Here is an 18,442-nt window from a genome sequence, read left to right on the forward strand (position 1 = left end):
TAGTTTGCATGTAGACTATGCAAATTATAGACAGATTAAACTCATTTGTATTTCTAGCCACACCTTCGTAAAAAAGTTTTTAAAAACATTATTTCATAGCTTAAATAGAAAGTGGCATCATTCAGCAACATCTTGCAATGGCACATTAGTGAAAGAAAGCAATTTAGGTGAGTTAGAATTAGTCTATTAAAGTGAAGTCATACATATAACATCCGATAACATTACTGGCAAAAACCATGTTTTCATCTACCTATAGCTAGCTTCGCTCAGTACTAGGCAGGAGTTTGAGTGTGGATTTTAAGTGTTACCAAGTCGTGAGACCTTCATTCAGTTCCTAGGTCTCCCATTCACAGTCCGTGAAACTCATTTATCCCTCCTTAGCTATAGCCTCTTAAAACTCTTCTCTTTCCAGCCACATGAGATTATTGCAATGATTAAATGAGGTCATAAACGTAGAAGCACTTTCTAAACAGCGAAGTTATTTTAAAGATGTAGTATTCTTATGAAAATGATGGTTATATGTATTATATTTAAATGTATTATTACCCAGCTTTACTGGATATGTATAAACTGAGAATTACTACACTGTCTGTCTATCTCCTAATCTTTATATAGGGGAGACAAGGAACAGCTTTTTAAAATTCATTCCTGGGAAGAAAGCGTAATGTTAAAAATACGGCCTTTGGAGAAGAATAGCCAGGTTAAAATTTCAGCTGTATTACTTATTGTTTCTCAAACAAGGTGGTTAATTTCTTTATGTCTCAGTATCTTGTTTATAAAATTATTGCTATGGTTCATTGTTGTTATAAGGAATAAACGAGGTAATGTCAAGTGCTTAGCCTAGCAGTCCCCATTAGGTGGTAAGCACCCAGGCCAACTAGTAGCTGCTAATTTTATTTATGAATTCTTACAGTTTCTTTAAAAAAATACGTATGTGCTCAGATTTCTACTGTTGTTATCTGTGTACTAACCTGTGGTCATTATAAAATATGCGCTTTTGGATTTATTCTGTCCTGAAGGTGGTGATGAAGCATAATGCTGTAATAGAACATTTAAAACAGAAAAAGAGCATGACTCCAGCTGAAAGAGAAGAGAATCAAAGGTAGGGGAGATGCAGGGTCTTGTCTGTCCGTCTCTTCTCTTTATCGTGCACATGCACAGAGTTCTGAGTTTATACTTGTTTATCTTGATTGAAGTTTATTAAATGAGAACACTTGGCACTAATAATTGCTCATAACTGGTTTGAACCACTCTTGAAATTTTCCAGTCACAGAAAGTTTGTGTCTCATCTGTAGAGGCATAGAAGAGTCATGTCTTAAGCCTTTCATAATAAAACGCGCAGCATTACATAGGTTGTGTATTTTTCTCTAGAATGATTGTCTGTAACCAGGTGATGAAGTATATTTTGGATAAGATAGATAAAGAAGAAAAACAGGCAGCAAAAAAACGGAAGCGTGAAGAGAGTGTGGAGCAGAAACGTAGCAAGCAGAATGCCACTAAGCTGTCAGCTCTGCTCTTCAAGCACAAAGAGCAGCTCCGAGCCGAGATCCTGAAGAAGAGAGCACTCCTGGACAAGGATCTTCAAATTGAAGTGCAGGTAAGAGGGCATGCCCTTTTCTTCTGTGTCCAGTGTTTAGCATCTAAGGTTCTGCTTTTTTCCCTTGCCTTTTTAATAAAGCTTCAAATTTCAGTATGTTTTCTGGAATTTGCCTCTGTGTACGTAGAGTAAAAAGCAGTGCGACGTGTGTGTCTTAAGAAACAAGTCAGAGCTTTTATAACTAAATGTATAGTTATATTGTGTTCTCCATACTAGCGACTCTGAGAGGTGAGCTTGTTGATTGAAATGTTGTAGAACTCTGAGAACAGCTTTTCAAGTCTATGACATAGTCTGGCCAAAAGTTAATTAGGAGCAGAGCTTCATGAGAAAGGTACGGAGACGATGAAGTAACGTTGAAAGAATGAAAAATAACATGAGTCCATTAAATAAGACAAATTCCACCAGGATGAGGTGGCTCGCTCCTATACTCCCAGTACTTGGGGAGGCCAAGACAGGCAGATCACTTGAGCCCAGAAGTTCGAGACCAGCCTGGCCAACATGGCAAGCCCTCGTCTCTACAAAACATGAAAAAGTTAGCCAGATGTGGTGGCACACAGCTGTGGTCCCAGCTTCTCAGGAGGCTGAGGCAGGAGGATCACTTGAGCCTGGCAGGTTGAAGCTGCAGTCAGCCCTGATGGCACCACTGCACTGCAGCCTGGGCAACAGAGCAAAACCCTGTCTCATAAACAAAGAAAAAAGAAAAATTTCTTCTTTGACTTGTAAATGATTCTGTAGGTATTGCTAACCTGCCTTCGAGAGGAATTTATTAAAAAATGAAAGTAGACTGGCTGTGGTGGCTCATACCTGTAATCCCAACACTTTGGGAAGCCAAAGTAGACAGATTGTTTGAGCCCAGGAGTTCAAGATCAGCCTAGGCAACATGGTGAAACCCTGTCTCTACAAAAAACACAAAATTAACCAAGCATGATGGCGTACACCTATGGTCCCAGCTACTTGGGAGGCTAATGTAGGATGATCACTTGAACCCAGAAGGCAGAGGTTGCAGTGAACCTTGATCACACCACTGCACTCCAGCCTGGGGAACAGAGTGAGACTCTGTCTCAAAAAAAAAAAAAAAAAAAAAAAAGTAGGGCCGGGTATAGTGGCTTACACCTGTAATCCCAGCACTTTGGGAAGCTGAGACGGGCGGATCACAAGGTCAGGAGTTTGAGACTAGCCAGACCAATGTGGTGAAACCCTGTCTCTACTAAAAATACAAAAATTAGCTGGGCATGGTGGCAGGCACCTGTAATCCCAGCTACTTGAGATGCTGAGGCAGGAGAATAGTTTGAACCCAGGAGGTGGAGGTTGCAGTGAGCTGAGATTGTGCCACTGCACTCCAGCCTGGACAATAGAGTGAGACTTCGTCTCAAAAAAAAAAAGTAGACATCTATTTATGCACATATATATATAACTTATACATAATTACACAGCTTTTTAGAAGAGAAGTAGGCTATCAGACATTTCAAGGCCGGGCGCAGTGGCTCATGCCTGTAATCCCAGCACTTTGGGTGGCCAAGGCAGGTGGATCACCTGAGGTCAGTTCAAGACCAGCCTGGCTAAGATGGTGAAACTCCGTCTCTACTAAAAACAAAAATTAGCCGGGCGTGGTGGCTGGTGCCTGTAATCCCAGCTAGTCAGGAGTCTGAGGCAGAGAGAATTGCTTGAACCAGGAAGGTAGAGGTTGCAGTGAGCCAAGATTGCGCCACTGCCCTCCAACCTGGGCAACAGAACGAGACGCCGTCTCAAAAAAAAAAAAAAAAAAATCATAACATGTCCTAAACTTTTTAAGAAGGTGAGAAGGCCGGGCGCGGTGGCTCAAGCCTGTAATCCCAGCACTTTGGGAGGCCGAGACGGGCGGATCACGAGGTCAGGAGATCGAGACCATCCTGGCTAACACAGTGAAACCCCGTTTCTACTAAAAAATACAAAAAACTAGCCGGGCGAGGTGGCGGGCGCCTGTGGTCCCAGCTACTCGGGAGGCTGAGGCAGGAGAATGGCGTAAACCCGGGAGGCGGAGCTTGCAGTGAGCTGAGATCCAGCCACTGCACTCCAGCCTGGGGGTGCAAAAAAAAAAAAAAAAAAAAAAGCAGGTGAGAAATAGGCCAGGCACAGCAGCTCATGCCTGTAATCCCAGCACTTTGGGAGGCCAAGGTGGGCAGATCACTTGAGCTCAGGTGAAGGCTGCAGTGATTCAAAATCATGCCATTGCCCTCCAGCTTGGGCGATAGAGCGAGACTGTCCCCCGCCCCCCAAAAAAAGGTGAGAAATAGTAAGAAAATATTAACCAGACTAATAATGTTACCTAACTGTGAAACATTAGAGATCTTCCAGTTAAAGTCAGAATCCTCAATGATGCCAACAATCGACATTATTATTTAGCATTTCTGGAAGTTCTGGCAAATGTGTTAAGCCAAGAAAAAGGCAAAAAGACAAAAAATTGAGGAAAGAAGACAACGTTGTTTTCATGTGCGATATGATTATTACATCAAAACCCCAAGAAAATAGTGATTACAATTTATAATTCAAGGCTGGGCATGGTGACCCCACCTGTAAATCCCAGCACTTTGGGAGGCCGAGGCAAGCGGATCATTTGAGGTCAGGAGTTCAAGACCATCCTGACCAACATGGTGAAACCCCATCTCTACTAAAAATACAAAAAAAGGCTGGGCACAGTGGCTCAATCCTGTAATCCCAGCACTTTGGGAGGCTGAGGTAGGCGGTTCACCTGTGGTCAGGAGTTTGAGACCAGCCTGACCAACATGGAGAAACCCTGTCTCTACTGAAAATACAAAAAATTAGCTGGGTGTGGCCTGTAATCCCAGCTACTCAGGAGGCTGAGGCAGGAGAATCGCTTGAACCCGGGAGGCGGAGGTTGCGGTGAGCTGAGATTGCACCGTTGCATTATAACGTGGGCAACAAGAGCGAAACTCTTGTCTCAAAAAAAAAAACAAAAAAATTCAAAAAAGTAAGCCGGGCATGGTAGCAGGTGCCTGTAGTCCCAGCTACTCGGGAGGCTGCGGCAGGAGAATTGCTTGAACCCGGGAGGCGGAGCTTGCAGTGAGCCTAGAGTGCACCACTGCACTCTAGCCTGGGCGACAGGGCGAGACTCTGTCTCAAAAAAAATTTTTTTTTTTTTTTTTTTTTTGAGACGGAGTCTCGCTCTGTCACCCAGGCTGGAGTGCAGTGGCGTGATCTCAGCTCACTGCAAGCTCCGCCTTCCGGGTTCCCGCCATTCTCCTGCCTCAGCCTCCCGAGTAGCTGGGACTACAGGCGCCCGCCACCTCACCCAGCTAGTTTTTTTGTATTTTTTAGTAGAGACGGGGTTTCACCATGTTAGCCAGGATGGTCTCGATCTCGTGACCTTGTGATCCGCCCGTCTCGGCCTCCCAAAGTGCAGGGATTACAGGCTTGAGCCACTGCGCCTGGCCAAAAAAAAAATTTAGTAACATAGTCAGTTACAAGATAAACATTGAACCTGCCTCCCAGGTTCAAGTGATTCTCCTTCCTCAGCCTCCCAAGTTGCTGAGATTACAGATGTGTGCCACCACGCCTGGCTAATTTTTTGTATTTTAATAGAGACAGTGTTTCACCATGTTGGTCAGGCTGGTCTCGAACTCGTGACCTCAAGTAATCCACCCACCTCAGTCTCCCAGAGTGCTGGGATTACAGGCATGAGCCACTGTGCCCGGCCTCAATTTGGGTTTTTATGGAAGCTTCATTATATAGTCATTAATGATTACATCATTGACCATTGGTGGTCAGCTTGACCTTTAGCCTCTCTCTCTTTTTCTCAGAGGTTGGGAGGTGGCACTGAAAGCCCTGACAATCAGCCCCAATCCTGAGGCTCTCTAGGAGCCTCCAGCTGTCATTCAATCATTAGCATTAAAAAAATCTTATTTTGCAGATTCTGAGGGTTTTAGGAATTGTATGCCGGGAAACAGGGAGGAAGATTAAATATGTATTTCACAGTATCACAGGACCACAAAGAGGAGATTGGTCATCAGTGTTTCTCAACAGAAACACTTTGGCCTTTTGGACAAGCCAGTTTACACACTGTAGGAAGAAGTTTAGCATCATTTAAGGTGTGCCCACACACTATTTCCTTTCCACATTCTACACGAAGTGGGAAAATAGTTGTAGTTTATATCCTTTATATATAAATTGGTCAGTTGCCCTTCGAAGCCAACAAATAAAAATGATGTCTAAGGCCAGGCGCGGTGGCTCACGCCTGTAATCCCAGCACTTTGGGAGGCTGAGGTGGGCAAATCAACTGAGGTCAGGAGTTCGAGACCAGCCTGGCCAACATGGCGAAACCCTGTCTACTAAAAGTACAAACATTAGCTGGGCATGGGGGCGGGCGCCTGTAATCCCAGCTACTGAGGAGGCTGAGGCAGGAGAATCACTTGAATCCGGGAGGTGGAGGTCGCAGTGAGCCAAGATTGCACCACTGCACTCCAGCCTGGGCAACAAGAGTGAGAGGCTCTGTCTAAAAATATATATATGTGTGTGTGTGTGTGTGTGTGTGTGTGTGTATGTATGTATGAGGCAGGAGAATTGGCCTGAGCCTCCTGTTTTTGTCAAATTGTTCTCTTTTATTTATTTATTTATTTTTGAAATGGAGTCTTGCTCTGTCACCCAGGCTGGAGTGCAGTGGCACGATCTCGGCTCCTGCACCCTCCTCCTCCCGGGTTCCAGCAATTCTCCTGCCTCAGCCTCCCAGGTAGCTGGGATTACAGGTGCCCACCACCACACTTGGCTAATTTTTTTTTTTTTTTTTTTTTAATTTTTAGAGATGGGGTTTCGCCATGTTGGCCAGCCTGGTTTCGAACCCCTGACCTCAGGTGATCCGCCCATCTCAGCCTCCCAAAGTGATGGGATTATAGGTGTGAGCCACCATGCCCGGCCCATCAAATTGTTCTATAATTTCTTTTTTTTTTTTTTTTAAGACGGAATTTCATTCTTATTGCCCAGGCTAGAGTGCAATGGCACAATCTTGGCTTACTGCAACCTCCTCCTCCCAGGTTCAAGCAATTCTCCTGCCTCAGCCTCCCAAGTAGCTGGAATTACAGGCATGCGCCACCACACCCAGCTAATTTTTGTGTGTGTTATTGGTAGAGATGGGGTTTCACCATGTTTGCCAGGCTAGTCTTGAACTCCTGACTTCAGGTGATCCACCCACCTCAGCCTCCCAAAGTGTTGGGATTACAGGTGTTAGCCACCGTGTCCGGCTCTATAATTTTGTTTGGAGTGAATTCAGATTAGACTATTGATTTTACTGCTCTTTTTTCTTTTTTCTTTTGAGAAGCAGGGCTTTGTTCTGTTGCCCAGGCTGGAGTGCAGCGGTGCAGTCACGGCCCACCGCAGCCTCCACCTACCCAGATCATTCAGTCCTTCCGCCTCAGCCTCCCAGGTAGCTGGGACTACAGGTGTGTGCCATGCCACCATGTCTGGCTAATTTTGGGGTGTTTTTGTTGTTATTGTTGTTGCTTTTAGAGACAAGGTTTTGCCATGTTGCCCAGGCTGGTCTCAAACTCTTGGGCTCAAGCCAGTGATCTTCCTGCCTTGACCTCCCAAAGTGCTGGGATTACAGTCATAAGCCACTGTACTTGGCCCTGGTTGTCTTTTTTTCATATTACATATTTTCATTTTCAAACATTTAAGTTTTGTAAGCTTATTTTGAGTGAGAGGAGTTTTGTTTTTTTTTTCTGTTGTGAAGCCCAGTGTAGCCCAGTCAACCCTTAACTTCCAACAGGGAGCCAGCTCTTATCACTGCCTCACGCACAGCATGTTAGTCTCCCTTACCCCCCAAGAACCTCTTACTGTTAGTGTTCGGTCACCACTTCCTAGTTCTGACTCTGGAGCCTAGCAGGCCTACTGTTTTAGTCCTGCTCACAGTTTTGTGTCTATTCCGTTGAGATTTTTGTAACTTATTTAAGCATGGCTATGTCTTCTCAATTTCTCTTTTTTGTATTTTACGCTCACTTGTATGTTCTTGAAGGGAGAGGGAGGATCAAAGTGTGTGCTCACTATACTATCTTAGTTTTCCCAAAATCCATCCCATGATGTTATAAACATATGAACTAGGAAATGAAACTCAAGATTTTGTTTCCAACCTAGGAAGAAGTTCAGTCTCTCTCTATAAATAGAGAAGGGCTGTTGAATAATTTGTCACACTGCTTCTCTTTTGACTTTATAAGACTAGATAGTCTATAGAGAGAGAAACAGATTCATTAAACCAGGGCTCTTCGTTTATTTGGTAAAATATTTGTGATATGTTTAAAAGCTTCGGCCGGGCGCAGTGGCTAATGCCTGTAATCCCAGCACTTTGGGAGGCTGAGGTGGGTGGATCACGAGGTCAGGAGATCGAGACCATCCTGGCTAACATAGTGAAACCCCGTCTCTACTAAAAAAAATACAAAAAATTAGCCGGGCATGGTGGCGGGCACCTGTAGTCCCAGCTACTCGGGAGGCTGAGGCAGGAGAATGGCGTGAACCCAGGAGGCGGAGCTTGCAGTGAGCTGAGATCACACCACTGCACTCCAGCCTGGTCGACAGAGCGAGACTCCATCTCAAAAGAATTAAAAAAAAAAAAAAATTTTAAGTCAGATTTTAAGAAATATTTTTATGGCCAGGTGCAAGTGGCTCATACCTGTCATCCCAGCACTTTGGGAGGCAAGGCAGGCAGATCACTTGCGCTCAGGAGTTACCTGGACAACACAGCAAGACACTATCTCCTCAAAAAAATTAGCTGGGCATGGTGGTGAGCACCTGTAGCTACTTGAAGGGGTTGAGGTGGGAGGATCACTTGAGCCTGGCAGGTCAAGGCTACAGCAAGCCATGTTTGTGTCACTGCGGTCCAGGCAGGGTGACAAAGTGAGACACTGTCTCCAAATAAGAAATACTGTTGGTCATAGCTATGATTTCTTTACGCCAAGTGTGTTTGTGGATGCCAATCACAATGGGTTTGTTCATAGGGTAATAAAGTTTGCTTTGATCATTTCCAAGAGTAAGTTGTACTACTAGATAGCAGAAGAAGTGTGCTTTAAAAGTATGGCAAAATGCATATCGAGAAAATAGTATGTTGACCAGACACAGAGGCTCACGCCTATGATCCCAGCACTTTGGAAGGCAGAGGTGGGTCACTTGAGGTCAAAAGTTGGAGACCAGCCTGGCCAACATGATGAAACCCCGTCTCTACCAAAAGTACAAAAATTAGCTGAGTTTGGTGGCACGTGCCTGTGGTCCTAGGTACTTGGGAGGCAGAGGTGGGAGGATCACTTGAGCTTGGGAGGTGAAGGGCACAGTGAGCCGAGACTGTGCCACTACACTCTAACCCGGGTGACAGAGTGAGACCCAGTCTCAAAAAGAAAAAACAGAATACAGTAAAGAAGCCGGCCAAAACCAAGATGGTGACGAAAGTGACCTCTGGTTGTCCTCACTGCTCATTAAAACTAAAATATATATATATATATATATATATGAAGGGGCCAGACAGTGTGGCTCATGCCTGTAATCCCAGGACTTTGGAAGTTCAAGGAGGGTAGATTGCCTGAGGTCAGGAGTTCGATACCAGCCTGGCCAACATAGTGAAACTCTGTCTCTACTAAAAATAAAAAATATTAGCTGGGTGTGGTGGCAGGTGCCTGTAATCCTAGCTAGTTGGGAGGCTGAGGCAGGAGAATCGCTTGAACCTGGGAGGCAGAGGTTGGAGTGATTGATGCCACTGCACTCCAGCCTAGAGCAAAACTCCGTCTCAGGAAAAAAAAAAAAAAAAGAGACCGGGTGCAGTGGCTCACACCTGTAATTTCCAGCACTTTGGGAGGTCGAGGCAGGTGGATCACCTGAGGTCAGGAGTTTGAGACCAGCCTGGCCAACGTGGCGAAACCCTGTTTCTACTAAAAATACAAAAAAATTAGCTGGTTGTGGTGGCACACGCCTGTAATCCCAGCTGCTCAGGAGGCTGAGGCGGGAGAATCACTTGAACCCAGGAGGCATAAGTTGCAGTGAGCGGAGATTGCGCCATTGATGAGAGCGAAACTCTGTCTCTAAAAGCATACATATGAAAAGAAAGTATCTTTTAAAAAAAGAAAATAGTGTGTTATGTTGCCCAACTCTCCCTGCAGTCTGAAATTCTAGACATAGGAGCATCATAATAAACAAGGCAAATCTGCCTCTTCTCTGCTTTCTGCTGGTCAGACCACATTTTGAGTCTCAAGGCCAGTTCATGTCCACTCTCACTGTAAGGACAGAGAGCAAGAGCAACTAGAAGAAAGCAGCCAGCGGGTGAGGATGCTTGCAGTCACCTTCTGAGCAACCACAGAAAGAGCCCAGATGGGACAGGGGCAAGCCAGGAGGGACGCTCTTCCTAGCCACTTGGCTCATCTTTCAGTCAACTCTCCTTTGAAGATAACTAGCATCTTTCTAGTTGTTCTTACATAGTCTTCATTTTCTGTTTCTAATTGTCTGAGTTGGGTTTAAGATACAAGAAAACTCTTGTTTGCAACTAACTAAAATTCTCTCACATTAGACTGAACTGTGGAGCTACTTCGACAAGAGTGGGTAATGTACTATCTTCTGGCCAGATCACACATTTACATGACTCTAATGATAGTCTTGTATTGTCTTTAATTGACAACAGGAAGAGCTGAAGAGAGACCTGAAAATTAAGAAAGAAAAAGACCTGATGCAGGTGGCTCAGTCCACAGCAGTAGCTGTACCCTGCCCCCCAGTGACGGCAGCTCCTCCAGCCCCTCCAGCCCCTCCACCTTCACCTCCCCCTCCACCTGCTGTGCAACACACAGGCCTCCTGTCCACGCCCACCTTCCCTGCAGCTTCCCAGAAGAGGAAGCGGGAAGAGGAAAAAGACTCAAGCTCAAAGTCCAAGAAAAAGAAAATGATCTCTACTACCTCAAAGGAAACTAAGAAGGACACAAAGCTTTACTGTATCTGTAAAACGCCTTATGATGAATCTAAGTGAGTAGATCTTTTTGAGCTCTAGTTTTTTGTCTTGAAAGTTTAGCTATAAAATTGAGTTTTGAAGAAAATGAATATTTTGGGAATGATATAAATGAAAATATTAAATTTAAGAGTAATGTTTCATCCATGGTCTTGCATGTGATATTCTTACCATTGACGCTAGTAAAGTAAAATTTGCTATTTCACGTGTTTGTGATTGTCCTTTGTTATATTCTTTTCTGTCAAAAACAAGCTTTCTGTTGCTCCTTTGCTTTCTCCTCTTCCCTCTGAATTAACTCCAAATCAACGAGTAATTGATGTCTGGAGAAGGACGTGTATTACTGTTGCCCAAAATGGAGAGCATCCTTTCTGGGATCTGTTCAAAGCCCTGTAAATACATGAAATCCTGGAAACCATTTGAACATCAATGGTCAGAGGTTTTGAATTTGAGTGGTTTGGTTTCTTAATTGTTTTATTTTAGGCAGTTGTTTTTTGTATTAAAATACTGCAACTCATATTTTTGTCAGAGTTTCCACTTTCTTATCAGAGACAAAAGCCAGAAAAATACAAAAAGTGTTCCATTCCTCAAGTATAATGTCCAACAATTTGGCAGCTGGAAGCTGTTTTTGACAGTTGTGACTTGTATTTGGTGATACAAACAAGATTATAGAGGCACTAAACCATAAATGTAGTTTCATTTTTTGGTCATTAATATCATTTTACAAAATATTTAACTTCTACTTTGAACATTAAAGTGTAGTCCAGCTTTTTAAAGCCACAGTTAACCACCATACTTTTTACAGGACCAAAAAGTTTGATTGTGCTTTAAAAAATGATCATTTAGAATCAATTAATTAGAATTAGGAATGCTTAATGCCTGCCTTAAGTGGATACCTAATTGATTCCTGAAATAAAATTGTGGTCCCTTTAATGATGTTCAGGTTGCAACATGGAAGCTGCTTTGGTGGCGCTGTCTAAATGATCATCTGTTTGCAAATGCCAAATGAAAACTCTTTGTTGGCAGATTGAGCTGTGTGCCGAATTAAACACAAATCAATTTAGGCATCTTTGCTTTTCATTATCTTACCTCATTGGAAATTATACATAATGTAAACAGTAGAACCTGATTCACTGATTTTTTTTTCCTTAGTTTAATACAAGTGTGCCTCACTTTAAGCACAATATACTAAATGATTTCTGAAACAGAAGTTTCCTTACTTTTTCAGTTAAAAAGATTTGCTTACAGAACTTCTTTAAATAACAAGACTTCTTTGGCCTGTTTAGAGTATTCAGATCACAGAAATTATGTCACACACAACTTCTTTGAAATACCTACATTGCATAAAATGAGGCACACAGATACATGTGCCCATTCCATCGAGATTGCCTCATTATTTTGTGTTATTTTATATTTTTCATTTTGTCATTATTAACACTTTAGTATACCAGGTTCATTCACTCCCTATTTTAGTTGGGATGAGTTAGTGTTTCTAAGGAGTGTTTCGTAATCTCTTGTCCCAAACTAGGCTGGTTTGGGAATCCAGTGAGAATGACTGAAAACTGAAATTCAAGTCCTGAACATCCTTCCAGAACACAGCCTATCACTCTGTGGAGATAACACACAAAGTATCTCAGGAGGACCCCCACCTGTGGAAGTGAAAATCATGTGAGAGTCATAGTTCAAAAGAAAAAAGTGCTGGGCACTGTGGCTCGTGCCTGTAATCTCAGCACTTTGGGAGGCCGAGGCAGGAGGATCACTTGAGCCCAGGTATTTGAGACCGGTCTGGGCAACATAGGGAGACCCTGTCTGTACAAAAAAATTGGCCAGGCGTGGTGGCTCACGCCTGTAATCCCAGCACTTTGGGAGGCCGAGGTGGATGGATCAGCTGAGGTCAGGGGTTCGAGACCAGCCTGGCCAACATGGCGAAACCCCGTCTCTGCTAAAAATGTAAAAATTAGCCAGATGTGGTGGCACACACCTGTAATCCCAGCTACTCGGGAGGCCGAGTCAGGAGAATCGCTTGAAGCTGAGAGACTGAGGTTGCAGTGAGCCAAGATCATGCCACTGCACTCCAGCCTGGGAGACAGAGCAAGGCTCCGTCAAAAAAAAAAAAAAAAAAAAAAGCCAGGCCTGGTGGCGCATGCTTGTAGTCCCAGCTACTCGGGAGGCTGAGGTGGGAGGATCACATAAGCCTGGGAGGTCCAGGCTGCAGGGGGGCCGTGATCCTGTCCCTGCTCTGCAGCCTGGGCTATACAGTGAGACAAAAGAGAAAAAAAAGTTAGTGGTAACAGGATAAACTACATAACCATATATTATTCCTTCACATTCATGAAGCAGGTCAAGTTGAAGCTTGAGGACGACTTCCATTCCTCTAGGTGAGGCATTCCTCAAGAAATGCCTTGGTAGAACTAAGAGTGCCAATGGTATCAGCAAGGCCAGTCTGGTTCCCTGTGATTCATGGTAATTCTCACTATGACTTTGACATGGTGTTCCTACACAGTGCCTATCAACACTTGTAGACACACTATATAAGCGTTTGTTACATTTACTTTTCCTTTTGTCATTAGGTCGTTTATTACAGAGGCCACTCTGCACTCCACAATCACACACTTATACAGCTCCGCCTTGCCAAGCAGTGTAGACCCTCACAGGTTTCGGATAACTATCCTTGCATCGTTCTCCACACCTTGTCCCCGGTGTTGAACTGAAGCAGCTCCTTCCATGTTCCCTGCTCGTTAATTAGCCAGGCCACTGTCCACATTGTCACAAACATTACATTAACAGGAAAACTGGCCCATGCCATATTCCATTATGAGAGATTATTTTTAATTCGATTAAATTCTAGTGTTTATTCAGAAAACCTGGTAGAGATTGAATTGCTCTATGTACCTTTCTTAGTTTTCTTCTTCATCTCATATTTTGACCATTTATCTTCTACACCTGGCTGACCTGCATGTTCCTTGTAGTGTAACTTCTACTTGGTGTTTGCGCTTTGCTTTGTTCTCAAATTTAAATTGTGAGATACATTTTCAAACCTATCTAAGAAATAGCCCTGATATTGAAATGGCTTCTGTGGAATAGGTTTGATAGATGTAAGTCTTTGATTCTTTGGCTTTGGTTTTTGTGCCTGTTACAGTTTTACACACATTCATTCAGAGGAAGACATTACCATCAATGTGTTGTTTCTTTTTTCAAATTCCAGTATGTTTTTAAAGACCCATATTTCACTAAGCAGTGTACTTGTTGAAACCGATGTGAGTGACTTTATGTGTCCACACGTGATAGAGCATCAGATACTGGAGTTTGCCAGGGGTAGAATGGTTGGATTCAGGAATGTTTAGCTGACTCATAAGCAGGAAGTTATCCTGTAAAAAAGTGAAGCAAGGCAGGGAAGACAGATTTAAGTACCATTGCAGCTCAAAATGACAATTACATTGTCATTTTCATTGTGAATACTTTTAGGTTCTATATTGGCTGTGATCTTTGTACTAACTGGTATCATGGAGAATGTGTTGGCATCACAGAAAAGGAGGCTAAGAAAATGGATGTGTACATCTGTAATGATTGTAAACGGGCACAAGAGGGCAGCAGTGAGGAATTGTACTGTATCTGCAGAACACCTTATGATGAGTCACAGTGAGTTCTGATAAGAGCATCATATTTAATAATTTAGGAAGCCAAATTGCTCTGACTGGTTACTTATTTATTTTAAAATAAAAAGCAGATTTTTTTTCTACATTTATTATACACTTACATTACAAATTCCTTTTCATTTTTCTCTTTTTCCCTTTTTACCTACCCTTCAAATTTTATCTTGCTTCATAGTGAATGTTTGACACACATTGGGGAAAATGTGGTTTAATAGTAGATTTGATTCTTCAATATGTAACATAGAAATTAATGTGATTAAAATAGCCTGACTTGTTTGGACTTTATCAGTGTTTGAAATGGTGCTTTATTGTAGGTTAGAAAAACACTAATATGGGTACAAGCTCTGAGACTCTGTTATTAGCTTATAGGATTTTGAACTCCCATATGGTACTGTACTAGTTGAAAGATTTTTGGCTTTGTTTTCAGCTTTAAAATCAATTAAATGTTCCATATTTATCTTTAAATTTGTTCTCTAATATTACACAGTGTTCTTACACATTTTTTTACTGCTTGTTCTTAACATCAAAAAATACTAAATTAATGTACTGGAATGCCAATCTTGAAAGTATTAAAACCATAATACTAAAACTATTTTGTATCCCAGGGTTTAGCAAATTTTCAGGTGCATGCTTTATTATAAGTAACATCATCCCATCTGTTTTGAACTCACATTTCCATTTCGGATCTTACAGATTTTATATTGGCTGTGATCGGTGTCAGAATTGGTACCATGGGCGCTGCGTTGGCATCTTGCAAAGTGAGGCAGAGCTCATTGATGAGTATGTCTGTCCACAGTGCCAGTCAACAGAGGATGCCATGACAGTGCTCACGCCACTAACAGAGAAGGATTATGAGGGGTTGAAGAGGGTGCTCCGTTCCTTACAGGTGAGACCCCTCTGTGTGCAGCATTTGAAAATGAAATCAGCCAGCAGAATTTTGGAAAGATTTCTAGGATTTCAACTTTCCAGTCTTAAAGTGATTATTTACTGACTCCCAGCTAGTCTAGTGAAGTGCCTGACAAACTTCAGTCCTTCACGTACCAGTGTCATGAGCTTTACCATATCCCCACACCACCTCAGCTTATTTCACACTCACAAGAATGTTAACATGACTCACTTCTTTATATATTTTATTTTTAAAGAAACTTCCTCTCACCCCCATGGATTGAGAAGCAGTATGATTAGATTATAGTTATTCTTGGCCAGGCACAGTGGATCACACCTGTAATCCCAGCACTTTGGGAGGCCAAGGTGGGTGGATCACAAGGTCAGGAGATTGAGACCATCCCGGGTAACACGGTGAAACCCCATCTATACTAAAAATACAAAATGTTAGCCAGGCGTGGTGGCAGGCGTCTGTAGTCCCAGCTACTCAGGAAGCTGAGGCAGGAGAATGGTGTGAACCTGGGAGGTAGAGCTTGCAGTGAGCGGAGATGGCGCCACCGCACTCCAGCCTGGGTGAGAGTGTGAGACTCCATCTCAAAAAAAAAAAAAGATTATAGTTATTCTTTTCCTTATGAAAAACAGAAAGGGGGCTGGGCACGGTGGTGTACTCCCTAATCCCAGCACTTTGGGAGGCTGAGGTGGGCAGATCACAAGGTCAGATGTTCGAGACCAGACTGGACAAAAGGATGAAACCCTATCTCTCTACTAAAAATACAAAAAATTAGCTGGGTACGGTGGCACACGCCTGTAATCCCAGCTACTAGGGAGACTGAGGCAGGAGAATTGCTTGAACCCGGGAGGTGGAGGTTGCAGTGAGCCAAGATCGAGCCACGGCACTCTAGCCCAGTGACAGTGCGAGACTCTGTCTCAAAAAAAAAAAAGAAAAACAGGATGGGGATGGGTTGCAGGATTAGCAAGTGATACAGATGTATTGAAGACATGGAAAGCCAGTGTGGCTACTCACACCTATAATCCCAGCACTTTGGGAGGCCAAGGCAGGAGGATCACTTGAGTTGACGAGTTAGAGACCAACCTGGGCAACAAAGTAAGACCCCATCTCTACAAAACATTTTTAAAAATTAGCTGGACATGTTGGCACGCACCTGTAATCCCAGCTACTCGGGAGGCTGAGGTGAGAGGATCACTTGAGCACTGGAGGCTACAGTGAGCTATGGTCATGCCACTCCACTCCAGCCTGGATGACAGAGCAAGACCCCATCTCAAAAAAATGGGGGGAAATAAAAGGATATAGTGCACTGGATTGAAACTTTCTCCTCTTGTTATCATAATCACAAGAATTGAAGTAACTAAAAAGAGAATCATAGTCTCAATATGTGGTTGAATGTTATTTAACGACACATCTCTGCCACCTCATCATTAACCAGCTGTGGTAATGACTCCACACTTTGAACCCATTCCACCTGTTTATAGAAGTGATTGCAATACCAGCATCACTCAGTGACAACTCATCATGTAGGGCTCAGAATACTGATTTTGTGACTTCTAAGCTTGTGCTCCACCCCCCACACAAGGTCTTCTGACCAGCCTTTGAGTACCATTATTGTAGAGGAGACTCATCTTAGGTAACTTATTACTAGAGCAGAAATCACCTAATATAAAGTATTTCATGTATCAAATTTAAGACTGACTTTTGGGTTCATTGATGTAGTAACTCAGCTGAGAAACTTAAATGGAATTAGTGTTTTCACTGACAATAATGATGCTGCTTTTTCATTATAGGCCCATAAGATGGCCTGGCCTTTCCTTGAACCAGTAGATCCTAATGATGCACCAGATTATTATGGTGTTATTAAGGAACCTATGGGTAAGTACATGAGTTGAATATGAAGTTCTTCAGAAGTCTCAGTGGATGTTTTATTATCCATAAAATTAATATCTTAGAATATTTTTAGCAAGGCTGGTGGGGGTATAAATTGGTATGGTCACTTTGGAGGGTAAATTTGTAGTATCTATTAAAGTTTAGTTGTGCATACTCTTTTTTTTTTGAGACAGTCTCTCGCTCTGTTGCCCAGGCTGGAGTGCAGTGACGCAATCTCCCGGGTTCATGCCATTCTCCTGCCTCAGCCTCCCAAGTAGCTGGGACTACAGGCACCTGCCACCATATCCGGCTAATTTTTTGTATTGTTAGTAGAGATGGTGTTTCACTGTGTTAGCCAGGATGGTCTTGATCTCCTGACCTTGTGATCCACCCGCCTCGGCCTCCCAAAGTGCTGGGATTACAGGCGTGAGCCACTGCGCCAGGTCTTTTTTTTTTTTTTTTTTTTTTTTGAGTCAGAGTCTCGCTCTGTTGCCACGCTGGAGTGCACTGGTGCAATCTCACCTCACTACAACCTCCGCCTCCCAGGTTCAAGCAATTCTCCTGCATCAGCATCCCGAGTAGCTGGGACTATAGGCATGCACCACCACACCTGGCTAAATTTTATATTTTTTATAAAGACAGGGTTTCACGTTGGCCAGGATGGTCTCGATCTCCTGACCTCATGATCCGCCCCCCTCAGCCTCCCAAAGTGCTGGGATTACAAGCGTGAGCCACCATGCCCAGCCAATTGTGCATACTCTTGAACCCAGCAGTTTCATTTCTTAGGATTTACAGGCACACAAGTATGTTCATTGTGGGAGTGTTTATAATTACAAAAACATTGGAAATTGCAGGGTGGCTCACGCTGGAATCCCAGCACTCCGGGAGGCAGAGGTTGCAGTGAGCCGAGATCACACCACTGCATTCCAGCCTGGACCACAGAGTGAGACTCCGTCCAAAAAAAAAAAAAACCCCTGGGCGCAGTGGCTCACACCTGTAATCCCAGCACTTTGAGTTGCCGAGGCGGGCAGATCACGAGGTCAGGAGATCCAGACCATCCCAGCTAACATGGTGAAACCCCGTCTCTACTAAAAATACAAAAAACTAGCCGGGCGACGTGGCAGGAACCTGTAGTCCCAGCTACTCGGGAGGCTGAGGCAGGAGAATGGCGTGAACCCAGGAGGGCAGAGCGTGCAGTGAGCAGAGATCGCGCCACTGCACTCCAGCCTGGACAACAGAGCGAGAGTCCATCTCAAAAAAAAAAAACAAAGGATTGGAAATGAAATAAGTAGCCATCAATAGCGTAGCTATATCAAATGGTGTCTGACTGGAGTATTATGCAGCTTTATAAAAGAATGAGTGAAATTAATGATTGGGTTGTGGTCTATTTGATCCTCTCATCCTTCTCCATTCAATTCTGCCTCATCTTTTTCTGAAGGAGAGCAAATTTGATGAACTAGAGAGAATATACT

General features: G+C 43.4%; 1 protein-coding gene across 32 annotated transcripts in view; it reads left to right on the plus strand.

The window, feature by feature from the left end:
- Positions 1 to 18,442, plus strand: part of BPTF (bromodomain PHD finger transcription factor) — a 151,977-nt gene that overhangs the window by 117,114 nt on the left and 16,421 nt on the right. For 13 of the 32 annotated variants that reach the window (XR_012426042.1, XR_012426045.1, XM_015438741.4 and 10 more), the window contains 6 exons: positions 1,020 to 1,102; positions 1,372 to 1,597; positions 10,239 to 10,573; positions 14,019 to 14,192; positions 14,900 to 15,092; positions 16,892 to 16,976. Coding sequence is in view for 17 of the 32 variants with exons in the window: in XM_015438741.4 (XP_015294227.3) it covers positions 1,020 to 1,102; positions 1,372 to 1,597; positions 10,239 to 10,573; positions 14,019 to 14,192; positions 14,900 to 15,092; positions 16,892 to 16,976 (1,096 nt within the window). In the remaining 15 variants the exon portion in view is untranslated. Of the gene's footprint in view, positions 1 to 1,019; positions 1,103 to 1,371; positions 1,598 to 10,238; positions 10,574 to 14,018; positions 14,193 to 14,899; positions 15,093 to 16,891; positions 16,977 to 18,442 lie in introns of those variants that run through there. The other 19 variants (XR_012426044.1, XR_012426041.1, XR_012426043.1 and 16 more) reach the window with 5 other exon arrangements.

Source organism: Macaca fascicularis, chromosome 16 (assembly GCF_037993035.2).
Source record: "Macaca fascicularis isolate 582-1 chromosome 16, T2T-MFA8v1.1".
NCBI classification, from domain to species: domain Eukaryota; kingdom Metazoa; phylum Chordata; class Mammalia; order Primates; family Cercopithecidae; genus Macaca; species Macaca fascicularis.